Source organism: Impatiens glandulifera, chromosome 5 (genome assembly GCF_907164915.1).
Source record: "Impatiens glandulifera chromosome 5, dImpGla2.1, whole genome shotgun sequence".
NCBI classification, from domain to species: Eukaryota; Viridiplantae; Streptophyta; class Magnoliopsida; order Ericales; family Balsaminaceae; genus Impatiens; species Impatiens glandulifera.
Window position 1 is genome coordinate 48,439,705 of NC_061866.1, and position 26,043 is coordinate 48,465,747.

Here is a 26,043-nt window from a genome sequence, read left to right on the forward strand (position 1 = left end):
TTATGGTCAAAAGTAATAATTACTAAGTAAAAATGTCTACCAATACCAATTTAAGAGATAAATGGGATAGATGGTTATATAAATTTACTTAACTTTGTGTTTAATAATTCAAATCTCATATATATATATTCTCATAAGATAAAACTTAACATTACATTTGTAAATCTCATATATATCTTTTATATTCATAATTGTTTGTTAATTTTTTTAATCTATAATTTTATTTTAATGAGCAAAACTTTTGTGATTTGAAGAATATTATGTGATAATTAAAGTATAAAGAGTATTGACAAATGTTTTAATTTAAACCGCTATTTAAATACATGTCATACTATTTTCTTTTAAAAAACAAACATTAATTTTAAAAAACAATAATTTTAAAATTTATTCATTGTTGATCAATAAATTGATTGACAATATGTTTGAACAAAGTGTACTATCTTGGTTTATTATATTCAATTTTAATTGAGATTACTATCTCAATATAGGATATCTTGACATGATTGTGTCTATATGTAAGTAGTGTTTGCAAAGATATAATCTTTTTTTATTGAAACAAAAATATACCCAATATATTAGTGTTTCTTACAAATATTAAGTGAAAATTACATTATAAAATCTTGTTTGATTTTATTATTGGTAAAAAAATAGTTTGATATAGAAATAAGTTGTTTATTTTGAATAAAATGATAAATATTCATATTATTTAATATTTTAGAGTTTAAAAAAATAAATGTAATATATTGTTTTATAATTTAAATTGAAAAATAATGTTTGATGAAATCTAATATCATTTTTTTTTTAAATTTTATCACCTCAAACAAGCTCCAATATTACAAAGGCGGTGGAGCAATTGATGCCAATCCAACTATTTTTTCTTCATTTAGTGTTAGTTTATTCTAGAATAATATTAATTCTTAGAGTTTGTTTGATGTGGTTTGTTGAGAATTATTTTTTTAGATATATATATATATTTTTTTATAAATTATCTATCTCACAATCATGCTCATTATTAACACTATAACTATTAAATCACTTATTTTTTCATGTAATATGAACCAATCCCTTATAATAATAAGCTAGTTAATTAATTCATTATTTTATTTTTATCATATTAATTATATTATCAACTAAAAATAATAATTATTTTTACAAAATTATTTTCAACATATATTAGTAATTTTAAACTCCTTTAACTAAATAATCCAACTTTTTATAATCTCAATTTAAACAAAGTTATTAAATAATAATCCCAACAACATAAATTATATTTAACACTAGTTGAGATTGAGTTTATTTGAATAAATCTAAATTTTGTTTTGTACATTTTTTTTGGTGGTAAAACTTGTAGTATCTTTTAATAAAATAAATTAAAATATAACTAATATTTTTTTATATATTATTTTATTTAGTGTCTATTTGACTATTATGATTAAGGCCTCGTTTGATCTTTGGGTTATTGGGATAAAACCCAGGTTTTATCCCAAAACTCAACCATCACATCCCAAATCAAATCAATCATTTTATAAATTAAAATACCAAAATTACCCTTTAATTAAATATTTTATTTTATATTATTAAAAAATAATATTAATATATACATATATATTATATTTATTTTATTACATTATAAAATTTATTTTTATATAATTTAAATTAATAAATTATTTCATTTAAAAAATTATATTAATTATATTAAATAAAAATAAATTCAAAATATAAATAAAATTCTAACCAACTATATTATCTAATATATCATTTAAAATTTAAATTTATTTTAATAAATAATTATACTAGAAAATAAAGTTAAATATATTTAAATAAAAAATATTATTTAATTTATAAATATATTTCATTTAAATTAATATTTATAAAGAAATTTATTATTATTATTTTTTTTTGGTATAAACTAACTTTAAATTATTTTTCTAAATAAATACTATAATAGATTTGTTTGATTTTTGGTTATTATATTATAAAATTTATTTCATTTAAAATTTTATGTTATTATATTAAATAAAAATAAATACACAATATAAATAAAATTATAATATACTATACTATCTTATATAATATTTAAATTATAATTATAAAATTAGTATTTATTTTAATTTTAATTGATGTATTAATAAAAGTTAATATTATTATATCTATAATTTTTAATATTTATTTTATTATATTATATTTTAAATTTTATTTAAATATAAATAAATTAATATATTTTTAAAATGTATTGAGAGAGAAGAAAAGAAGTAGGGGTATTTTTGGAAATAAAAAATAAAAAACCGGTTTTTTCTTAATTTCATCAAACAAGGTTATTTGGGATAAAACCCGGATAAAACCCCAATAACCCAAAGATCAAACAAGGCCTAAGTGAATTCCAAAGTTGAAAGAAAGTTGAAGGAGGCAAAACGCGTCATAAAAGAAAAGATAAAGAAAAAGAAAAAGAAAAAGAAAAAAGTAGTAAGAAAAGATGATGATCGGCATCTCACCCAATTCTGCCATTTTACAATCTCCTGACCATTTCCATCAACAATCATCTTTGATTTCTTCTTCTTCTTTCATCTGACACTAATATTATTGGTCCCATTCTTTGATCTTCAAAACCCCCCACCACCATTCTCATTCTCTCTCTCTCTCTCTCTCTCTCTCTCTCGTCTTTCAGACCCCGAGCCCTCTGATCCCTGAGCCCTGAGCCCACTTTACTTCCCCTGAGCTTCATTTCACTTCACTTAACTCATTCGCATCTCATCGGGATCAACAAACATTCCTACACTCTGTCTGCCAGCCAGAGCCATAGCCATTGTTTTAAAATTTGAATCAGAAATTAATAAAGGGGCCACCCGCCGGAGTAAAGTCAGTAAAAATGGGGAAAACAGGGCGAGATTGGACGCAGATCTACGCTATTTACGGCATGGACGACTGGCAAACACCAGTCTTTCTCCTAATCCACGCCATCTTCTTCTCCTTCCTATCCCTTCTCTTACTCCTCTACTTCCCCCCGATCTGTCTCTTCTTCGAATCACTATTCCCCAATCTCCCCATCGGCGCCGCCCGTTTCACAATCGGTTTCATCGGCTCCGTCACCGCTCTCTCCTCCGTCTGCCTCTACCTCGCCGCCGCCAACATCTTCTACTCCGCCGTCTGTCTCCACTGGGAAATATCCCAACGAATGCTAACCTCCGTCTCCGACTGGTCATCCGTCAAACAAGCTCTAGTAGTCGGTTGCGGCCGTGGAATCCTCCTCAACTCCGTAGCTATGCAGCTTAAAAAGGGAGGAAGTTCGGGTCGGGTTGTGGGTATTGAACCCGGGAAATCAACGGCTGTATCTGCCCTCCGAACAGCAGGAATCGAGGGTGTTCAGGAATACGTCACTTGCCGGGAAGGTGACGCAAGGAGACTTCCTTTCAGCGATGGATACTTTGACACGGTGGCGTCGGGGATGTTTTTGCATAGGGTGGGGAAGGAGTTAGGACGGAGCTCTGCCGGGGCGGCGGCGGAGAGGATTCGGGTTGTCGGGGAATTAGTAAGGGTGTTGAAACCGGGAGGAGTTGGAGTTGTGTGGGACCTTTTACATGTTCCTGAGTATGTGGAGAAATTGAAAGAGATGAAGATGGAGGAGATAAGAGTGTCGGAGAGAGTGACGGCGTTCATGGTTAGTAGCCATATCGTGTCTTTTAGGAAACCCAGATACCACGTGGCCACGTCGGGAGAGGTTCGGTTGGATTGGAGATGAAATGATAATTCTACAACATCACATCAGTAAATTTATTATTATTATTATTACTGTAAGTAGTAGTAGTAAAAGGTGAAAAAAGATATGACAATAAGATAAGATCAGATCAAATCAGATGAGATGAAATCCTCTGTTTTGTGGTTTTCCTTTTAAAAACTTACTATTATTATTATTATTATTGTTAAAGTTTCTGGTTAAGCGAAGCTGACCCAGATCAAGATTATTACTTACATTCATTCTTATTCAATTATTTTTCATTTTCATGATCCAAATGGAATGATACGTGGTGGATAATTTATGTAGATGGAAAGTAGGGTACTAACTATAACTACTAGTGATTGATAATAATTGATGGTAATATTTGATTTTTGGACCTAGAAACTATAGAGAGAGAGAGAAAAATATATGTGGTTGTGAGGTCTTAGTCTAATAAATATTTTTGTTGGGACTTGGGAGACGAGAGCATTTTATTTTGGATCTTAAAACCTTAATCTTTACTTTAAGTTAGGTTAGGTTAGGTTGGGTTAGAACTTAGGCGGGGGAATAGCATATAATGATTGTTAGAGGATTGAATAATAAGAATTAAGTGATAATTAGATGAAGGTGATAAGTAGTACCCAACAATTTTGTTGGATGGATGATTAAATGGTGAAATTTACACTTAGGTCGGACCTCTGTCTAATGCCTAAATCCAAATTATGTAATGAAACAGGTCAATTATATACTAGTACATGTAACGCTAGCTTGGTCCGGTCCGGTATAGTCTGGTCTGGTCTGATTTCTACATTATTTTTTCAAACACATACATAGGGCGCCAGTTGGTTTGTCCATTATTTAAATAACTTGACTAAAGTAATTGACCTAGAATAATTCAAATGACCAGGCTTATGGATTGGGGGCAAATGCAATGGTGGAGGAAGCAATTAAAAGCATACAATGGTTACATTACATTAAATAATTAATAAATTTTACATTGACTAAATATTAAGGAAGCCAGCCAGCCATATTATTTGACCATATGACACAGAAATAATAATGACCATGGAATTTCATTCATATTCCTATTGTTACCACTGCTTATAAATGGTAAAATAAGTGTATGTTTGAGGCAGGATTTTTGAATTTATATAAGAACAAATGTTTGAGGCAGGATTTGAAATATTTGTGTTTTGTGGCTGTAGTTGAAAAGAGAATTATGTCCTTTGAAATCATTTTGTTCGGTTTTGTTTGGATTGAGTTTATTTTAATAAAATGGTTTTTTTGATAAATAACTTAAAGGGGGTATAAATGTATTATAAATATAAAGTGTTTTATTATTTTGATGGATGAATTAGTAATGTGATTAACTTCATGAAACATTGTGCAAAATGAAATTGTAAGTTTTTTTTTTTTATTTATTTAGATAAAATGTAGAAAACAATGCTTAAGATGAATGATATTTTATTATTCTTAATTAATAATTTATAAGTTAATAAACTGATTTATTATAAGATAAAATAAATTATTTGAATAAAGGTTTCAGTTCACATGTTGCTGAGTGTGATCAGTCATTTTCATACTGAACAATATTCATATAAGAACAAATAATATATATTTTTTGTAAATCACTATATTATTCTAACAAAACTTATATAATTACAACATATATTTAAAAAAAAAAATTGTGGATTATGTTTTAAGTTTGAACAGATATGCATCCAATCATTTTCAGAAACTAAGATTTGGTCAATAAATCAAAATTTTATGTGCCACAATTAAGTTAACTTTGGGGAAAATGCATTGACCCACTAGGCCACTATACTACAGCTCGCTCTCACGGTCCCTACATAAAAATGACATTATTGGACCTCTTGAATTCTTGGAAAACAACCAAAATGAAAGAACTGAAAACTCGAAGAACGCTCAAATTTGAAGAGGATTCGTCCTCGAAAAGCTTTATGACAAACCCAAAATCAGTTGAAAGAAGCTTTCCAAGTTAAGGAATGCAAGCAAAAAACATATATTGATTTCAAGTAGAGAAAAATTTAGACCTGAAATCCAATAAGAAATCTTAAGATACAGTGTCAATCTTAAAACATAAAACACCCCTGTATCGCAAAATTGAGTTACATGTTTACTAAATCCTTCTCTCAAAGATCATCTTCCATCCTCAAGTATTCACCAATATCAGCCTGATGAAGAACCACAATTCCATTAGGATCCATCTTCCTGCAGTCCTGAGTCGATTTAGCTGCAACACCAAATCCCAAAGGCATATCAGCCATAGAGAAGACAACAACACCATCACCAGGCACAATATTCTCTGTAATACGCCCCAACCCTCCTTTCAACACATGGTTTCCATACAGAAAAGACATCTCAGATGTGGGTTTCAGCCACACCTTATGTTTGGCATTGTCCCCTAGAAGATTCAGGCACTGTATGGTGAGATGAAAGCTACCGTTTTTTGTAAACTTTCCAATCTGGGTACCAAGGGAAACTAGTTTATCACGTTTGACATTCGTGGCACGCTTGACTAAAGACTCACTCACGTAGAACACTCTGTTCTTCTGCATACGGAAACAATAACGACCAGGATTGGTGTCGGTTCCTTCCAAAGAAGGCCTATCTACAATGTTCTTCAGATTGTTGCCCGTAAATTTAAACATCTTTTCGAAAACTTGAGTTGTTTCGTTCTCGTCTAGTGGCCTCATTTTTCTATTGCCACAGACAAAAGAAAATCAATTCAACCTAGGGTTTCTATATGCAATAGACAACTAAATACAGATTTATCTCCCATCAAAAATCTATTGGGTTTGGAACAACACTAATGAAACCTAATGTTTACTCATCAGATTGTCCAACTTGAGTCTTAAATCTCAAGTCGGGACAATCACATAATATTTTCTAGACAAGATTATAAAAAAAACAATTGATGCCCAAATAAAAACGGAGAAATTTACCTGAAACTATAAAGTTTTACGTTTGGACCTTGATTCTTGAGAGAAGACGACGACAAAGAAATTTCTCACTTTCAAGAACTGAACAATGGAGGGCGGCTTTATAAATAAGAAAAATAAACAAAAGGTTAGGGTTTTAGCGGGTCAACACCACACCGACCCGACCCGGATTATATATTTATGTTGTTATAATTAAGAGATTTATTGATAACAAAAGAGCCGTGAAAATATTATTATAAATTAAAAAGAGCTCATATTGGATGGATTTCTATACAATTTTATGCTAAGTACGTAATTAACATATATCATAAAGAAAGTCCAAAATTTTGATCTATGGACAAAATCCATATCCATTTCCATCATTCAAGCTTATCGGATCCCAAAGACCCGTCCCAAACACATCCGGGTCATGTGAATTTACTGCCAAACGGGTCGACCCAATATCTCCCCTCTCCATAGCATGCGTTGTTGAAACCGAAGGAACACATATGTCATTAAACTCACACGAATTTCCATTGCTCCATTTCACTTGATCATTAAAATCATCTAAACCCAACCCATTTCCACGCCCGCCCGTTAATGCATCTTCCGGTAGGGTCCTGAATTCGCCCCAGTTAAACCCGACCGATGTCAGCCGTCGAAGGCTAGACTTTATCAAATCCTTTCCATCAATATTACTCGCCTCCAATGGGAAAAATTGATCGCTGAACTCCGATGAAGACGAGTCCAACGCATCGCTTGTTTGGGAAGCTGACGTAGTCGACACCGGCGATGATGTCATCATCTGCGGGCTCACGGCGGCGTCCGCCGCCGCCTCGTGAAGAAGTTTATCGGAGCTTGAATTCTTCTTGTAGATCCGACATAAGACCCAATCATCTAACTGCATAAATCAAGTAGAAATTTTAACTAAATGAAATGAAATGAAATCATGTCTCTGTTTTGAACTTCTTACCAGTTTATTAGTTGAGGGTTTTCTCACAGAATTGATAAGTCTGTATTCATGCATGATCCAATTAGTTTTGGTTCCTTTTGGGGCTTTACCAATATAAAAGACGAGAGCTTTCTTGATTCCAACTTTAGTTCCTTGTAAACTAACAATACCCTTATCAGTTCCGGTTGCTTTCCAATACCCGGATGCCGCCGTTCTATTGGGTCTCGACCCATTTGGATACTTCTTATCTCTCGGACTGAAAAAGTACCATTCTTTCTCTCCAGACATGATAGCTTTACTGGGTAAAACCCATGGATCGTATTTGTAAAGATCGATCTCTTTTATAATTTCTTGCCGGAAAGGACGGCCGGAAACTTGTCGCAATAAGTAATCCACCACCAGTTCTTGATCCGTCGGGTGAAATCGGAATCCCGCCGGTAACACCAACTCCGAATTCCGATCCATCTTCTTTTGTCTAAATATTCGAATGATTGATTCAAAGAGATAGAGATTATAGGAAATTAGGTTTTGTTTTACACAATGTTCAATTGTAGTCGGTCTTATCCTATATTTATAATAGACACATGGGTAAATAATATTTTATTAAAAAAATAAAACACAAGTTAACTAGTAAAAAGTAGTAGTGTGTTCCGTGAAGTTTTCCTTTAAGAAAAATAAATAGTTAATTTAATATTTTTTTCCTAATAATAGGAATGAATTTTAGTATATAAAGTAATTTAAATGATAAAAGCAGTGGCGGACCTACAAGGGGGGCCTTGGGGGGCCCGGGCCTCCCCCAACCTTAAGATAAATTATTTTTTATATATATATTTAACAAGTAACTCTTAGCCCAGTTGGTTTGGTAACTGAACTCTGAAGATGAGGTCAGGTGATCAAACCCTGGCCTCACCTTACAAATTAAAATAATAGTAGTGTTTTATATTTCTTAATTTTAAATTATTTTAAAAATTTATAAGAAAATATAAATTAATATTAATAAACAAGTTAAAATAGTTACGCTCAAATCTATTAAATTAGATTTTCATATTTTTTTTATATAGTTAATATTTTATGAATTTGTTTTTGTGTTGCATTTGATGAAAAATTTATTGGGAATTACAAGTGAGTTGTCACTTTGCCTACAAAGAGGAGAGCAAAATATAGTTCAAGCCATGTCATTGATTTCGAGTTCGAAAAATCAATTACAAAAATTTAGAGAAGATGGATGACATGATATTTTGGACCAAGTTAACAGTATTTGTCAATTACACTCGATCTTAATATTTGATATGAATAAGCATATAATAATTGATAGCAATGATAGGCGGAGAAGAAAAGGGGAACTCATCACTAATCTTCATCATTATCGTGTGGAAATCTTTTGTCAGGTATAATAAAAATTATTTCTTATCTATTAATAGTTATTATTTATTATTTATTAATAGTTATTATTTATTATTTAATGTTAGGTTGTTGACTTGATTATGCAATAAATGAATAATCGTTTTTCAAAATTTAATACAGAATTATTTGGCTGCATATTATGTCTTCCTCCCAGAAATTCATTCTCCCAATTTGATATTTGTAAACTCATTCGTCTTGCCAAACTTTATCCCAAAAATTTCACAGGCAATGATTATTTATTTTTGGAACAACAACTTCGGGCTTACTTATTTAATTTGCGGGATGATCCTCAATTTTCTTAAATTGAAGACTTGGGAATTCTTGCTAAAAAATTGATTGCAACAGAAAAACATATAGTCTTTCCATTGGTTTATCGATTGATAGAGTTGGCTTTAGTTTTATCAGTTGCAACTGCATCCGTTGAAAGAGTTTTTTTCTACAATGAAGACCGTGAAGACTGATTTGCGTAATCGAATGGGAGATGAATAGATGAATGATAGTTTAGTTGTATATGTTGAGAAAGATATTTTCTCAACAATTGAAAATGAGCCAAATATTGTAATATTTTCAACAAATAGAATCTCGTAAAATAAATTTGTCTTCTTTTGAATCGACTCATGAACAAGAATAATTTAGTGATTGTGTTTATTAGTATTTTTTTAATTGTGTTTGTTAGTATTTTTATATAATTATCGAGTAAAATTTTAATTAGAAAATGTATTTAATTGATCAACAAAAAATGCTACGTTACTATATATTTGCCCCCCGAGAAAACATTTCTGGGTCCGCCACTGGATAAAAGTAATGTTTAATTTTTACTTAAAACGTTTTTAAACGTAATTTATACCGACATAAAAGAGATTAATATGAATATTAAAATATGTTGTAGAGTGTTCGGTTAGGTAAACTAGGTACAAGTGTTTATATTTGTTGAATGAAGCGTAAGAGGATGCCACGTATCAATGTTTTGTTTAATTCTTATTAAATTGTCGTCTAGTTCCTCTTTATCTCGTGACAGAGATAACTACATTACGTTTACATATTCATAACCACGTGGGTATTTTTCTATGGATGGAAAATACAACGTGGCAAAGATGGTAATATTAAAATATGAACTTTAATTCATTTTAAATGAAGGTGACACGTAGAAATGATGCGTGGCAGGATGAGATGAATCTCAGACAAATTCAATTGGCCTTATATGAATTTCGATAAACGTGACACGTTTGAAATTAGTTAGATATACTTTGATAAATTGTTTTTCTTAAACATGTTTTTTTATTGTCTTACAAAATTATATTAAAGTTTGTGTAATTAATTAAGACAGATTTAGTTAAATAACTTAAAAAATTAAAATACTTTTATTTTAAATTATTAATTTATATATATCAATACTTTGTGTTCTCAGTGTTCTCTTTATATAAAAAAAAACTTATCAAAATAATCATTAATCATTATTTTTTTCCCTTGTTATATAAACTAGCATGTATCTCATTCATTTGCACAAGTAATAATATAAAAATCGTGAAAAAATATTACGGTAAAAATATGATAATAATTTTAATTTTATTTTTGACCGTTTTAAGTTTATGACGCGGGTCAACTCATAATCCGACTCAAGTATCCATTTACTCTCACATTGCAGAACGATCTCTAAAATAATTGATATAGTTTGATTATTCAACTCAATTAGTTTGACCTCTAAAGTCCACTTTTTCCCATACTACAAGTAAAAAGAAAAATATAAAGACTACCATTAAAATAGCCCATACGAGATTTACTATATCCATATGAATTATGTCCCTATCCCTACAAATATGACGTAATTTTTCTATTATTGCTCACTAATAAAAGTGAAATCTATAGCACAGAATCAAAAGAGAATTATGACCGATTAAACCACTGTGTTCATCGGTGTTGAATTTAAAATATAAAATGTTATTAGTCTAGTTAGTTAAAGGGTTGTATTTATTTTATTATGTTGCAAGTTCGAACCATACCTATATCATTTTTAATTTTATTTTTAACCGTTTTAAGTTTATAGACGGGTCAACCAACAATCCGACCCAAATATCTATTTATTCTCATATATATTTCCAAATTAACCACAACTTTCGACCCGACAATCTGGGTATTTTAAAAATCAAGCATTATATATATAGATAAATAACCACTATCGAATAAGGTCTTAAACAGGGTTTATACTTATGTAAATAATTGTACTTATGTAAATAATTGTTCAATAAATTTTATTTTTTTTCATGTATATTTAGTGTTTCAAATATCAATGAAAACTTTGGCAAGAGGTAACTATAGGAAGGTCACATGTTAAAAGTTATAACTATCTTGGTTAAAAACTTTCAAAAAAAAAATTATAGGCTAATATTATTGAAAGAAAAATGAATAAATTATCACATTATCTATCTATATATATATATTCCTGAACAGATGATATTGTAGATGCTACCTTATAAAGGAAATTATAAGTAATTTTTTTATTTAATGAAATTATTTATAAAAGAAAAAGTTAGAGTTCTGTTTGACTGGGCTAGCCCTTAAATGATCGTTGCCGTACAGATACGGGCTGAATTTAATTGGGCAGACAAATGTAGTAATAAATTAAAGTATTCGATCACTCATTTACTTTTTCGTCTGCACAGAAATGGGCCAGAGAAAAAATTGTTGGATATGGCCCAAGTATAGTAGTTTTATGGGCCATTCTAACTCATGGGTACACCACATAATCTTAGTTTACTTGGTTCATACTGTATTAGTATTCTCCATTTATTTTGATACTATATTTATATATTTTTGCGTTTCTTTCGACATTTCAGAATATGTTTGGAGATAATTAAAGTGTGTAAGGTAATTATCTCGTTATGGAATTGAAATTTGTTCTAGTTGGTTTAGTTTTGACGTTTAAGATTAAGAATTAAAATTATATTATAAATGAAATAAAGTTTTATAAATCTCGATTTCACTTTTTAGCTCAAAATTTATTTTTTCACACAAAATATTTTATTATATTATAATTTACAATAGATTAACTTATTCAACTGAAATTATTATTTTATCAATATTTAATTTTTAAATTTAGTAAGTTAAAATATTAATTTTTTTTCTAATCAAATTATAAACAAAACTTTTCTAACTTTAGTTATTTATTGTGTTAAACTAATATTTTATCAATATAAATATTATATATTAAAATTATTTTAATATATATATATATATATATTAAAACATAAGTATTATAATGAAATAATTTTTTAAAATAAAAATAAATTGTAATTTCATGTTAATTTTTTATAATTAAAATTATAATTTTAATACCAAATTTAATCCCAATTATCCCAAATTCCCAAAGACTGATTTTTATTTTCATGAGCTACTTCATTCATTTATTTTTTAGTTTAATTTAGAAGGCTAACATTCAATATTAATTTTCTTCAACTTCAATTTATTATATTTTAATAATAATTAAACATATAATAATTGATATTTTAAACACGATTTTCATCGCTTAAATCTAGTCTAGTGAATTTTTTAACATTAAATATTGTTATACAAAACCTACAAAATTAAGTCCAAAATTTCTTTTAGAATAATCTATTAAAACAAGGGGTAATTTGTAATAAATTAAAATACACATCATTTCTATAGAAAATATCATAAAGAATATAAACTCAAATGATCTAATACAAAACATGCTCCCAAGCATTCTTACATCAAGCCAAATAATCAAAGTCTTAACAATTCAAATATACCAAAAAAATAATCCCTAAACCCTAAAATTTTATATCTCCCCGAACCTTAACTATTATTCAATCGATGATAATAACTTAGCTTAGAGAGAGAGGCATCCAAGGGAGACATTCCCTTCCATTTCTTATGTTTAATCATATTTTTAAGAGAGAGAAGAGAGATACTAATGATCCTTAGAGATCCCCAACAGCCAATTTGGAGGGCCCCCAACCCTATACAATTAAACCCTTCATGCAAAAAAATTATTGAAAATTAAATTAATTATACTAATCTAATTTAATTAATTAAGTTCTATGATAAAAAGGAATTATTTTCTGTCATCCGACCAGACCTCCTGTGTTACATGTGCCACATGTTGCCATGCACTACCATCTACTAACTACTTCTAATCAAACCACTAACGCACGCCACAAACCATCACCGACGGCCAGGATTCAACCATTTTAAATTTACATGTATAATTCAATCAATCATCTAATTAATTATTTAATTACAAAATAAAAATTAAAATTTAAATAACTTATCTGGTTAATTATGAGACAAATAATAATAATAATAATAATAATAATGTGATGGGAATTTAATTAATTTTTTTTTATTAAATTAGTTTAATTTGAATGTTGAATTATGGTGGTGTTTATAACAAGTCCTTTTATTTGAAGCCCAAAACAGCCTGTTTGGAATCAATCCATGTGGTTTGTCTGACCCATAATTTGCATCATCTATTTTTACGACTAATTATTTATTAATTAATTTGCATTTTTATTTTATAAATAAATTATGTATTAAATAGATGCACGTATGTTGAATAATCAACAATTACCTTAATTATCTAGCTAGCTAATGCCTAGTGGACACGTTCCTAAATTATAATCATGATTAGTGATTTATTGAGAAAATTATATATAATCGACCTCTAACACTTCATATAGAAGATTTCCATATATATATATAATTGAGTTTTACTAAATTAAAGAAATATTTATTAACTTTTTTAATTTTGATTACAATTATTGGATTTGAGATTTTGAAAAAATGGAAAAATAGTCATCGGACGTGGTTGCATAATGATTTGAGAATGAAAAAGTCAACAGGGGTATGTTTGTAAATAGATCAAGAGAAGCTCTGTACGTTGGTTTAGATGAGATCTGAACCGTAGAAATTGCAGGATCCACATGGGTTTTGATCTGTCTTGCACCGTCAATCATCATAGGGCAGTGCAGGCAAGCTGTGGGCGGTACATATTAATAAGATGGTCCCGGATGTAGCAGAAGCTAGCAGGCTTTCAACCTCTCTTGGGCTTTTTGTCTTTGTTTTTTCTTAAAAAAAAGTCAACTCCTATTCATGGGCTTTCTTTTAAAGGCCCAATAAATGTTCAATTAAGTAATTATTATTATTATTATTTTTATATAGACTAAAATGGTAGAATTTTAACTCCTTAATTAGAAAAAAATTGCTATAATTTCTTATGACTCAACTTTTAAAAATAATTAAAAGTTACAAGTTTGTTAATTGTAGCAAAAATAATAAATTAGGTAGTTGTGTAGAAATTATTTAAGTACAATTGTTTATGTAGACATGTTAATATAATATTTTTTCTTTAAAATTAAAAATAATTCTGTTTTGAAATTTGGCAAATCTTACATAGTAATTTACTTAAAATCATTAACAAACAGAAACCGTCTAAGAATTTGAGTTAGAACTGTATAAGAATCTGGGTTAAGGTGAATTTTAAAAAATAACGATTTTTTTTTTTAATAAAAACAAGTGAATAAGGTAAAATTTTTTATTTTTTTAATAAATAAATAATGAAATTAAATTAAAAAATTAAGAAATTATAAGATAATGAGATAATGTTATATTTTTAATGTCGGTGGTATTCAGCTCTCCCGGGCCCCTATATAGATCTCCCCAAACTTTTTGTGTATAGCGACTACCAAATGTGGATATCTATAGTTTTTTTTAAGTTCTGGGTTCGAATGACAAGTTCCTTTCATCAAGTTAATTGGTTAAGTGTATTTGTGAGGAATAATCACATTTAGAAAATGAGCTAAACCAAAAAAAAGTTTATAGTTTTGAGATGGAAAAAAATAATTAAGGTAAATATACATTAAATGATGTAAATTTTGTAATTATGGTAATTTATACATGTAATTTGATTTGATTAAAAAAAGATTGAGCAAAAAAATGGTAAGAAGATCCCCCAGCTGAGCTCCCACCCTTGGGGGCACAACAAAGTTGGCTCCTCCTCCTCCGTCTTCCTCAAGCCTGCAACTTTCATAGGGCTTCGTTTTCTCTCTGATCCCCATCATCATTCCAAATGATTTCCCACATCGGGTTCATTTCAATCATCAATTTTCTTCTCCAATCTCTTCAAATTCCCTCCACTTCTCATTTCTCTTTCTATCTCCCCTGATAACTCTCGCCGGCACCGGATTTACTTACCCAAAGAGGAACTGAACTGGGAAGGAGCGAGAGAAATACTTCTGTTCCGTGCATTTTCATTTCAGATGGGAATGTCCGAACGATGAGCAGAGCCGAGGACGAAGAACAAGAAGAGGAACGTTTCTACGAATCACTTGATCGTATCCTTTCTTCAACTTGTTCATCTTCTTGTACTTCATCATCTGCTGAAGAAGAGGACGTTAGAGATTCTAATTCAAGCCCAGTTTCCCATAATTATGCTCCTGATTTCCCGTTGCCAATCCCTAGATTTCCGATGGGTGTTTCAAATAACTACGATGTATGGATCTCTGAACCTTCCTCCATAGAAGAACGCCGGCTACGACTCCTCCACCACTTGGGTCTTAGCCACGACCCTCTTTTATCTCGTCGGAGTTCATCTCTTTCCTCGGCATCCGGCGGCAGCTGTCTCGGAGATTTTGGTAGATCGGTGTCTTCGGATCAGTTAAGTAATAGTCGACAAAATGGCGTGGTTTCTTGCAGCTATTCCAACTCCTTTATTGTCCGGTCCAAGTCCGACAGCTCGACGGATCATCGTTCCTTACACGATCATTACATTCCAAATTCATCCCTCGATTCCCCTCACATTCCTCTAGTTACTTCAGTTTCACCGTCTTCTATTGCTACTGGCAGCCAATTTGTAAATAAACGCAGCATTTTACTGAATAAACCACCTACTGGTAAGGATGGTAGGAGCGGGGAAGAAATTCGAAGCCATTCTATTAGCTCTAACATTAATACCGATTCTGGTTATTGTTTTACAGTTGAAAAGGGTAGTAATGGAGAGTTAGATCGGGATGATGAATGTCGAATTAAGGATCTCGACAATGGGAAGGAATTTGTTGTAAATGAGTTTCGAGAAGATGGTATGTGGGATAATTTGAAGGAAGTTGGCACTGGAAGACAGCTAACAATGGAGGAATTTGAGATGTCTGTTGGGCATTCACCTATTGTGCAAGAACTGATGAGAAGGCAGAATGTGGAGAATCTGAATAAAGATGATGATATGATTGATCACAACTGTGAGAATGGAAGTTCAGATATTGGTTTAAGATCGAGGAAGAAAGGAGGACATTGGTTAAAGAGCATAAGGCATGTGGCAAGTGCTATTAGAAGAAACAGCGATGAACGAGATACCTCATCGGAGAAAGGTGGTAGAAGGTCAAGCTCTGCAACCGACGATAGTCAAGATTGTTCATTTCATGGTCCTGAAAGAGTCCGTGTTCGACAGTATGGGAAATCATGCAAAGAGCTTAATGGCTTGTACAAGAACCAGGAGATACAAGCTCATACTGGTTCCATTTGGACAATCAAATTTAGCTTGGATGGGAAGTACCTCGCCAGTGCAGGAGAGGATTGCATCATTCATGTGTGGCAGGTAGTTAAAACCGAGAGGAAAGGAAGTCTGTTGATGGAAAATTTTGAAGATGGGAATCTTAACTTATTGCTTGTTGCCAGTGGGTCACCAGAACCAACAACTGTAATGTCTCCAAAAATCGAAGGAAATAAGAAGAAGAAGAGAAGGGGGAGGTTATCCATCAGTCAGAAATCCATTAATCTCGACCCTATTCTTGTGCCAGAGACGATATTTGGATTATCAGATAAGCCTATTTTTTCGTTCAAAGGCCATTTGGATGACGTGCTTGACCTGTCATGGTCCAAGTCTAAGGTTAGTCACTTAAAATTATTATTTCCCTTTGTCTTCTATTTCTCTTGTGCTGTTTAGACCGTCGTTAGTAGATATAGAATTTGCAAGATTTGACACTTTGATTCTTAGAATCCTATTCAAGGAGAATGATTGACGCCATTTCTGAGTTTGTCTTATTAGCATGCACTTTGTGAGATATGGAGTTATAGTATTACTTGTTCATTCTCATGCTTCCTTTTAGTTTCTCTGCTTGTTTCTTTTTGACAGCATAGTTGTTCATCTTTTTCTTTTCCTTCAAATCAAAAAAGTATATTAAACATCGAAATAGTAATAGAAAAGGAATATCTGAAAGAGATAGGTGGCTAGTGAAGTTTGAAGAGCGAACCCATTGGGGTCGACAAAGTTTTGGACAAGATGATGCCAGAGTGAGGGATGTGGTGATGAACTCCCTTCAAAGTGTTGACTTTTTAATTCATAACATGTAGGTGAGATTAATAAGTTGCATCCTTAATGAAGAGCAATTGACTGGCAAAACACTTTGTGATGGTAGCTAAAGCAGAAGAGTTAACCATGTAAGATGCTGGCAAAATCCCCTGTTTAGTGTTATATTTCCAAAACGAACAAATTGTTGAATTAACTCGTACCAGTTGATTGCTACATGCTATTTGATGTTTTCATTGCTAGGGTACATCATTTGTGTCTAAGTTTTCAAAAGTCAGTCATAATATGTCCTATGATAAATCAATATTTGTCCTTTGTTGTTCTATGTAAAGGAAACTAGAACGTTATTTCAATAAGAAAATCAAGTTTCTGGTATGGAATTGCATATGGTGGTGCAACTTATAATTGTTTATCTTTTCAGCAATTGCTCTCATCTTCAATGGACAAAACTGTTAGACTTTGGGATTTGTACAGCAAGTCATGCTTGAAGATCTTCTCACACAGTGATTATGGTATGCAATTGATTATTTGTTTAATTCTTTTGGGCAATGAATGACATTCTATCGTTTTTATGATTGTCTTCCTTTGTTACTACAGTGACGTGCATCCAGTTTAACCCTGTTGACGAGAATTATTTCATAAGCGGGTCCTTGGATGCTAAAGTCCGGATATGGAGTGTCCCTGATCGCCGAGTTGTTGATTGGAGCGATCTGCACGAAATGGTTACTGCTGCTTGTTATACGCCAGATGGACAGGTTGTTCATTTCTTCTGCTCTATAATAAATTGGAGGCTTTAACTCTGGTTGTGGGCTACATAATCTAGTTACTAAATAAATCATTCTGATTTTTATGAAATCAGGGTGCATTGGTTGGTTCCTACAAAGGTAGTTGTCGTCTATATAACACCTCAGGTACCCAAAATGAGATCCACATACATGTAATATTTTTTTCCTTCACTCATTTCAATTTATGACGAAGAACGATTTCCCTCTCCAGATAACAAATTGCAACAAAAAACTCAAATCAATCTGCAGAATAAGAAAAAGAAATCTCATCACAAGAAAATCACAGGTTTTCAGGTAATCATACGTCTCTGTCTTGTTCCCTTTTGAATTTGAATTGGGATTTGTATTGTTTTTCCATGCATTCAAGCTACTACAGGTTAGTCTTACTTATCTTTCTTTCAACAGTTTGTACCGGGAAGCTCCTCAGAAGTCCTCGTCACATCTTCTGACTCGCGAATACGTGTCATTGATGGTGTTGATTTTGTTCACAAGTTCAAAGGTGGGAATTTTACTTCAGTCTAAAATTGAACTGCAACTCAATTCTTATGTTTGATTTTGATGATAATTTGTATACAGGGTTCCGCAACACAAACAGCCAAATGTCAGCTTCCCTAACAGCAAGTGGGAAGTATGTAGTTTGTGCAAGCGAGGACTCTAATGTGTATATCTGGAAACAAGAAGAGGATCAGTCTCGACCCACTCATCGAAACAAAGGAATCACTGTTGCAAGAGCTTACGAGCATTTCCATTGTCAAGATGTCTCGGTTGCCCTTCCCTGGCCAGGGATGTCTGATTCGTGGACATTGGAGGACACTTGTTCCATACAACATAATAATAATAGTAATAGTCATCATTTCGATGATATGTCTGCAGCTAATCATCATCCTCCCACCCCAGTCGATGGGTGCACTAGCAGTCTAGTCAATGGAATCATCTCAAATGCTTCAAACGGTTACTTCTTCGATAGAATATCCGCAACATGGCCAGAGGAAAAGCTTTACAAAAATAGGCATAGCCCGCGAGTCAGCATGGATTTCTCCAATGGATTCACCCAAAACAACAAGTCTGCCTGGGGAATGGTAATTGTAACTGCTGGTCTTCGCGGCGAAATCAGAACTTATCAAAATTTCGGATTGCCATTTGGGATATAGTGATGAACATCTTCTAAGGTGGTGTTTCCACTGAAAGAAGAAGAAAAAAACAAATGTTGGGTTTGTAGAGTTGTTAATGGTTAGTTTGCAAATTAGTAGCGATTCTTTTACTACTACGATTCTTCTTCGACAAGACAATGTTGAATCCGGCAATCAATCTTTTGCCATGAGATTGTACTATTTGTATCCATTACAAGAATATGTATAGATGGCCAGCCAGCCTGCCCCAGAGTTTGTTTAATTACATATATATATTTATTTTTTAACCTCAGTAATTAGTAGGAATATGTTCTTGAATTGTAATAATCCAAGTTAAAAGAAACTGTTTAGCATAAAAGTATAGAGCATTCATCTTAAGTTTGAAGATACCAAGAAGAAAACAAGTTAAAGTGTAAGTTTCACAAAGGAATGAATTTACATGAAATACTATGCTAGTCATTTTGTTTCCAGAACGACAAACCAGAGAGGAGAGTTTTCACAATCTTACCAGAACCCGTTCTGTTCACAAGTCTTTTTTCATGTATTTCGCCGAAGCCACCAGCATCATCATTTTCTCGCCAAAACTTGATAACAAGAAGATTCTCCTCTTCAGTCGATCTTTGAACAACAATCCTCGAACCATAACCTTTCTTGCTCATATCAACACAGATTTCCATTGGATTATTAGCAGTCAGAGTCACCATATATAACCAACCCTTGGGCGACAGAAGTTTATCAGCAATAAGTAAAATCTTATCAATAACAGTTCTGCCATTTTCACCACCAGCCCAAGACGCAACAATCCCACCATTACCCACCTCATCTTCTGGCGTGGGAACATAGGGCGGGTTCACAACCATCACATCAACCAATCCAGCTAACCGTTTCTCCAAACCTGAAGCGATATCAGTGTTGATCAACTCTGCATAGACACCATGTGCCTCCATTGTTTTACTGGTCACCATAATTGCATTAGGATTCACATCAGTCGCAATGTAATAGGTTCCACCACACCGATCTTCTTCTCCCCCAAGCATCAGAGCCAGTGATGTTATTACATAGCCACTGCCACAACCTATTTCCATGCAGAGATTAGGTCGATGCTCTAGCAACTTTGATCTGTCGGCTAGGAGAGCATCAACTAGAGAAAACGAATCGTCACATGGCTCGTAAACCTCGGGGTGTGAACTGGTGAGGCAAATTTGTGCAATTGTTGGTGACATTGTTCTGCAATCTCATGTCAAAATAAGGGGATTTAGTCAATACACCACATGATATACACAGTTTTTGTTTTTCATTCTATCAATCATGTGTAATCAATCAATCAATCTATATGTTGATACTCTCACGGGTTAGGGTTTGAAAAACAACTTATGTTAAGAGTATATACAGTAGTTTAGGCCTTAAGTGAATCTTTGAGTTTGCAACTAGGTTAACTGTGAACAGTAAGTGATATAATAAATCAAGCAACAAGCTTTTTTAGGTTTTAAGATTCAATCACGTTATCCAATGTAAATAATTGAAGCAAGTTGTCATGAACATGAACTATTTTGAAGATAAGCTAAATTGGTACAGGAATTTAGTTTCGATTTGCAGTTCCATTTTCAATCATAATTATCGTCGATTACAGGAAAGAATCGAAATCTTGATTAGAGAAAGAATGAAAATGAAAATGAAAATGAAAATATGCATGAGATAGATACAGAGATAGAGAAAGAGATGACCTGGTTTTTGCGATTGAGGCGGCAGACGTTCAAGGGTGGGCTGAATGCAGGTCAGCAGGGGAGGTGGCGCGTGGTTTAATAATAAATATATATTTTTATTTTTTTTACAATGGATATTCCTTTTTCTTTTTTTTCTTTCTTTTTTTACCTACATTAAGTTTAGCAAATGAAAAAAACATTTATTTACACTTTAATTCTTTTGCTTAATTTTTAATTAAAGTTTGTAAAGAAGGATGAACGTAGGAATTAAAGTTGGATTGAGTTTAAAAAATTGGAGGGTGCTTAAAAAAAAATTATGAATAAATAAATGTGATTTTTGTTTATTTTTAATTAAAAAAAATAAGTAGTGAATTAAATTTTAAAAAAATAGGAAGTTACAAAGGTCACTGTCACTACAAAAGGAAAAGTGCAATTATATTTATTTATTTCTTATGTAATTATTTGATTTGTTTAGTGAATAAAACATATTTTATTGATATATTTAATTGCAAAAATTATAACTAAATAGAGAAGTGCAATCGAATTATGAGTAGTATTGGATAAGGAAAATTGGGGAAAGAAGGTGACTAAAAAATGAAAAAAGTGTGAAGTAATTTTTTTTAAATATTTTTTCAACACAGTTTGAAACCAAAATGACATTATTGTCAAAAGTTATCTATTAGATAGTCTGAAATCTGTTAACTGCCTAAAACATAACTAATTTGTCAATGAATCGTTCATTTATTTCTGCGCCAACTCCCAGTTTTTTTTTTCAAGAACAATTTCCCACAGTCGAGCCTAGTGGCAAGAATAGCAAATTCAAGTGCATAAGAGAATTAATGTGTAAGGCATTTCTTCTCTATCCAACTATCATTTGTAAATTGTACCATAAAATTGGAGGAAAACTATACTTTCATCGCTTTCATTAGAACCACCAGAAGTCTAGGGACAACCTCAATCTCAGCCCGGGAAAATTAGGGTGAAGTCTTAAACACTCGAAATAACATATTATTTTTTTAAGTTATATTGGATCACATATTCTATTTTTTATTCATTCTTCAAAATTATATTTATTTATCCTTTCTCTTAAATTATAAAAAAAAACATTTTGCCCTTTGGTATATTGTGTTTTTTTTTTTCATTCTTCATTTTTTTTGGTTAAGTTTTATTTATTTGGGATACACAATTTTCTTATGGAAATATGAACCTTAAAATATATTTATATTTATTTTTTGACTCATTATTATTATTTAAATGATTTTACTTACTTAAAATATTGTAGAATTAACCCCTCAATTATTTTTTTTTATTCTTAAAAGTTATATTTCATTAATAGTTAAATGGCCTAGAAATAAATGATTCATATAGAATAAATTAGAATCTTTTTTTCAACAATCTTTAGGGTTGTACTTTTATAATCTCTTTGGGCTACAATTTAGAATTGGGCCTTTTCATTACCCATTAAAAAAAAAGAAAAAGAAAAGAGAGGAGAAGCTTATAACCTAGCCCTCACATTTGATAAACCCCTCTTCATCTCTCTGTATCAGAGAGACGGTTGTTTGAAGGTCGCCGGAGGAGAATCATCTCTACTTGTTCTTTGTAAAAGAGTGAAAATGGTGAAGAAAAAGGAGAGATCATCAAATGTTTCAGGAAAGCCAACACATTCACTCGATGTTAATAGAGATGCAAGTTCTAGCAAAGGTGGCCGTAGCGCCTCCACTGTGCGGCGGCTCAAGATGTATAAAACCAGGCCGAAGCGTGATAGAAAGGGAAAGATTCTAAAGCACGATCTTCAGTCCAAGGAATTGCCAAACACACGAATTCAACCCGATCGTCGTTGGTTTGGTACGTCTAATTTTCAAAAATATCAAGTCTTTCTCTTAACTACAGAGTTCGTTCTTACCTTGTTTACCTTATTGCAGGAAATACTCGAGTTGTGAATCAGAAAGAGTTGGAGTTTTTTCGTGAGGAGCTTCAGAATCGGATGTCTAGCAATTACAATGTCATATTGAAGGACAAGAAATTACCCATGTCTCTTTTAAATGATCATCAGAAGGTATGACAAGGAGAAGTCTTTTATGAAATTAACCATATGGTTTATATAATCTCTTAGTTTCATTCTGAAATTTACTTTTATTTGTATATGAAGCAAGCTAGAGTTCATCTTCTCGACACTGAGCCTTTTGAGAATGCCTTTGGGCCCAAGGTGAAAAGAAAGCGTCCTAATTTGGTGGTATCTGATTATGAGGCATTAGTTATGAAGGCAGATGTTTCTCAAGGTATACAAGCATCTAATTTCTCTTACTGAGGTTCATATTTTCCCTTGCATGAAATCTCCTGTTTTAGTAGTCAATGGGTTATCATATCCCAAGTTTGTGTATTTGACTTCCCATAGTTATTAATTAAAAGCTTTATGTGTTAAATGCGCAGATGCATTTGAACAAAAACGTGGTGCTGTCTCGACATCTGCTGATGCTGATGCAGAGGATGGGTTAAGGGATCTAGTACGCCACAATATGTTTGATAAGGGTCAAAGTAAACGCATATGGGGGGAGCTTTACAAAGTCATTGATTCATCAGATGTTGTTATCCAGGTTAGTATGTGATTTGTTTTGAAAGAAAGATGACTTGTCTAATCTGTGCTATGGAATTTTTTTTTATTTTAATCTTTGCTTTAGAAAAGCCTGAAATTTGATCCTGTTGTTTAACAGGTTTTGGATGCTAGGGACCCCCTTGGTACACGATGCTATCATTTGGAGAGGCATCTGAAAGAGCATTGCAAACATAAACATATGATTCTTTTGTTAAATAAGGTTTATATTTTGTACTTGACAAATATCTGTTGTAGCTGTATTTTATGTGTGCTTATGCGATATTAATATAGGTTTTTTTGTTACTTCATTTTATTAGTGTGATCTTGTCCCTTCTTGGGCAACTAAAGGGTGGCTAAAAGTATTATCTAAGGAATTTCCTACCCTAGCCTTCCATGCAAGCATCAACAAGTCTTTTGGAAAGGTGATTCCCCTTTATATGCGCGTCTCTTTGCATTTCCACAATGTCATTTTCATTGGAAGTTAGGGCTTAAAACTTTGTTCTCACCTTGTGGGTTTCATTTAATCTCAAATTGTGATTGGTAACTTATTTGGCATTTCAAGACTCCATTATTATGGTGCATGAATATGTTTATGGATAATATGTTTCTGGATACTGCTAGGGCTCTCTACTCTCGGTATTAAGGCAGTTTTCGCGCATAAAAAGTGACAAGCAGGCTATCTCTGTTGGATTTATTGGCTATCCCAATGTTGGAAAGTCATCAGTTATCAATACACTTCGAACAAAGAATGTAAGTATTACTTAAAACTTCTTATTTTGAAAAATGCATAGGCAATTAGCTGTCTTGAAGTACTATTCAGGTATATGATATGCAGTGGTAAGACAAATTGCATTTGTTGAAATATTTGGAATGGTTACTTTATGATCATAGTTGTAACTTTCAGCTTTAGGTGCATTTGTTAAAACTGAAAAAAAGTGCTAAATGTTGAATATTGAAATTTAAGTGTTGGATTTGTTAAGTGTCTAAAAAGTAAATGCTGAATAGACCAAATAAGAATATTTGATTTGATAAAAAGTCTGGAAGTAATGTTCAGAAAGGTATTTAAAGACTATTTTACTATTACAGTAATGAAATTTAATTAATTTACAAGGGTTAAAGTTGTCTTTTGTACACTTTTACTTTATAACTTGCATTCACAGCTTAACCGAATTAAGCCAACCTTTTTTAGCTTAGTTTGAATTGAATGTAAACAATTTATAGACTAAACATAATTCAAATAAGCACTTAATTATTTGGATTAAGTGAGAAATTGTGTAATCCAAACACTTGGTCTTCCATTTGGCAAATTCATATTTGTGAGTAACAATTTCCGATTGACATTTTGTTAGTGTAGGGAGACGGTTTGGAGTTCAAATGTAGTGCAGATTAAGATTGATGAGTTGTATAATCTTTGTACTTATGGTGTTTTATTTTTTGTTAAAGGTATGCAAAGTTGCTCCCATTCCTGGAGAGACTAAAGTGTGGCAGTACATTACCCTTACGAAGAGGATCTTTTTGATCGATTGTCCTGGTGTTGTTTACCAAAGCAATGATTCTGAAACTGATATAGTGCTCAAGGGTGTGGTATGTTAACTATTTTAATGAAAAGCTCTTAACAAGTAAGCATTTTTCTACACTTCCAGCCATAACTAGTACGTCTGCAGGTGCGTGTAACAAACTTGCCTGATGCTGATGAGCACATTGGGGAGGTTCTGAAACGTGTTAAGAAGGAGCACTTGCAAAGAGCATACAAGATAAAAGAATGGTATTTAATTTGCATTTTGTTTTTGATTGAACACTACTATCAAAATATCCATGTTTAATGATCTAATCTATGTATGTATCTATATTCAGGGTGGATGATGAAGATTTCCTTTTACAGCTTTGTAAATCTTCGGGCAAGTTGTTGAAGGTAACTTCTTTTACAAGAAAGTTGTTTTGATTTTATTACTTATTATAACTTAAAGCTTAATGATGTGAATGGTGTAGGGTGGTGAGCCGGACTTAAAAACTGCTGCAAAGATGATCCTCCATGATTGGCAAAGAGGGAAGATCCCTTTCTTTGTACCTCCTCCTCGCGAAGATGAAGCTTCTAACATCGAAAAGGATGATGGTAATGATAAAGACAAGACATTAATAGATGATGATAAAGCAGCAGCAGCCAAGAGAGCCATTGCAGAAGTTGTTTCTTCCCAGCTTCTTAAGGATGTTCCAGTTCAGGAGGATCTCTTCACTGAAAAGGAATTAAAGGGAGAATAGATATATCATCTTTTTTTTTGCATCAATACTACTAAATCAATACATTTAATTGAGACCTAATTTGTTTTTTGTCAGCTTTTTCTCCTATTGTTATGACATTTCTCTGCAACATTATTGTGTAATTTTTTTCTATAAGATGTTTAAATTTCAAATCTAAATCTTCATCTATTTCATTTGGTAGTTAAATTTACTATTTATTTTGATTAAGTCCGGACAAATTTTCTATCGATAAGTTAAATGAGACCA

General features: G+C 32.0%; 6 protein-coding genes across 7 annotated transcripts; 3 read left to right on the top strand and 3 right to left on the bottom strand.

Annotated features, from left to right (window-relative positions):
- Positions 1-2,432: 2,432 nt before the first annotated feature.
- On the top strand, positions 2,433-3,966 carry LOC124938464. The gene has a single exon (XM_047478908.1). The coding sequence runs from the start codon at positions 2,867-2,869 to the stop codon at positions 3,734-3,736; it is 870 nt and encodes a 289-aa protein (XP_047334864.1). The 5' UTR covers positions 2,433-2,866; the 3' UTR covers positions 3,737-3,966.
- Positions 3,967-5,721: 1,755 nt separating this feature from the next.
- On the bottom strand, positions 5,722-6,770 carry LOC124937453 (60S ribosome subunit biogenesis protein NIP7 homolog). Its single transcript, XM_047477719.1, has 2 exons — positions 6,679-6,770; positions 5,722-6,433 (listed from the first exon to the last, which is right to left on the bottom strand). The coding sequence occupies exon 2, from the start codon at positions 6,427-6,429 to the stop codon at positions 5,866-5,868; it is 564 nt and encodes a 187-aa protein (XP_047333675.1). The 5' UTR covers positions 6,430-6,433; positions 6,679-6,770; the 3' UTR covers positions 5,722-5,865.
- A 133-nt stretch (positions 6,771-6,903) lies between these two features.
- Positions 6,904-8,134, bottom strand: LOC124937452 (NAC domain-containing protein 72-like). The gene is made up of 2 exons (XM_047477717.1): positions 7,628-8,134; positions 6,904-7,555 (listed from the first exon to the last, which is right to left on the bottom strand). Exons 1-2 carry the CDS (start codon positions 8,069-8,071, stop codon positions 7,007-7,009), a joined length of 993 nt encoding a protein of 330 aa, XP_047333673.1. The 5' UTR covers positions 8,072-8,134; the 3' UTR covers positions 6,904-7,006.
- Positions 8,135-14,990: 6,856 nt separating this feature from the next.
- Positions 14,991-19,635, top strand: LOC124940758 (WD repeat-containing protein 44-like). 2 transcript variants are annotated; one of them, XM_047481298.1, is made up of 8 exons: positions 14,992-15,918; positions 16,003-16,907; positions 17,749-17,839; positions 17,925-18,082; positions 18,187-18,238; positions 18,324-18,406; positions 18,518-18,611; positions 18,689-19,635. In XM_047481298.1, the coding sequence occupies exons 1-8, from the start codon at positions 15,303-15,305 to the stop codon at positions 19,261-19,263; spliced, it is 2,574 nt and encodes an 857-aa protein (XP_047337254.1). In that variant the 5' UTR covers positions 14,992-15,302; the 3' UTR covers positions 19,264-19,635. The 2 variants fall into 2 exon arrangements, with proteins under 2 accessions (XP_047337253.1, XP_047337254.1); XM_047481297.1 differs by having other exon boundaries at positions 14,991-16,907.
- Positions 19,579-21,072, bottom strand: LOC124940759 (methyltransferase N6AMT1). The gene is made up of 2 exons (XM_047481299.1): positions 20,967-21,072; positions 19,579-20,469 (listed from the first exon to the last, which is right to left on the bottom strand). The coding sequence occupies exon 2, from the start codon at positions 20,463-20,465 to the stop codon at positions 19,695-19,697; it is 771 nt and encodes a 256-aa protein (XP_047337255.1). The 5' UTR covers positions 20,466-20,469; positions 20,967-21,072; the 3' UTR covers positions 19,579-19,694.
- A 1,399-nt stretch (positions 21,073-22,471) lies between these two features.
- On the top strand, positions 22,472-25,965 carry LOC124937731 (nuclear/nucleolar GTPase 2). The gene is made up of 11 exons (XM_047478051.1): positions 22,472-22,790; positions 22,868-23,001; positions 23,095-23,224; positions 23,376-23,539; positions 23,657-23,758; positions 23,856-23,960; positions 24,160-24,288; positions 24,982-25,122; positions 25,203-25,303; positions 25,393-25,450; positions 25,528-25,965. The coding sequence occupies exons 1-11, from the start codon at positions 22,559-22,561 to the stop codon at positions 25,795-25,797; spliced, it is 1,566 nt and encodes a 521-aa protein (XP_047334007.1). The 5' UTR covers positions 22,472-22,558; the 3' UTR covers positions 25,798-25,965.
- Positions 25,966-26,043: the final 78 nt, after the last annotated feature.

Excerpts from the sequence above, each read along its gene's own strand:
- LOC124938464 (XM_047478908.1), top strand. The coding sequence starts at position 2,867 with ATGGGGAAAACAGGGCGAGATTGGACGCAGATCTACGCTATTTACGGC.
- LOC124937731 (XM_047478051.1), top strand. The coding sequence starts at position 22,559 with ATGGTGAAGAAAAAGGAGAGATCATCAAATGTTTCAGGAAAGCCAACA. Across the intron at positions 23,002-23,094 it reads TTTTAAATGATCATCAGAAG|CAAGCTAGAGTTCATCTTCT; the intron begins GTATGACAAGGA and ends TTGTATATGAAG. Across the intron at positions 23,961-24,159 it reads TCAACAAGTCTTTTGGAAAG|GGCTCTCTACTCTCGGTATT; the intron begins GTGATTCCCCTT and ends GGATACTGCTAG.
- LOC124937453 (XM_047477719.1), bottom strand. The coding sequence starts at position 6,429 with ATGAGGCCACTAGACGAGAACGAAACAACTCAAGTTTTCGAAAAGATG.
- LOC124940758 (XM_047481297.1), top strand. The coding sequence starts at position 15,303 with ATGAGCAGAGCCGAGGACGAAGAACAAGAAGAGGAACGTTTCTACGAA. Across the intron at positions 16,908-17,748 it reads TGTCATGGTCCAAGTCTAAG|CAATTGCTCTCATCTTCAAT; the intron begins GTTAGTCACTTA and ends TTATCTTTTCAG. Across the intron at positions 18,239-18,323 it reads TCGTCTATATAACACCTCAG|ATAACAAATTGCAACAAAAA; the intron begins GTACCCAAAATG and ends TTCCCTCTCCAG.
- LOC124937452 (XM_047477717.1), bottom strand. The coding sequence starts at position 8,071 with ATGGATCGGAATTCGGAGTTGGTGTTACCGGCGGGATTCCGATTTCAC. Across the intron at positions 7,556-7,627 it reads AACCCTCAACTAATAAACTG|TTAGATGATTGGGTCTTATG; the intron begins GTAAGAAGTTCA and ends TGATTTATGCAG.
- LOC124940759 (XM_047481299.1), bottom strand. The coding sequence starts at position 20,465 with ATGTCACCAACAATTGCACAAATTTGCCTCACCAGTTCACACCCCGAG.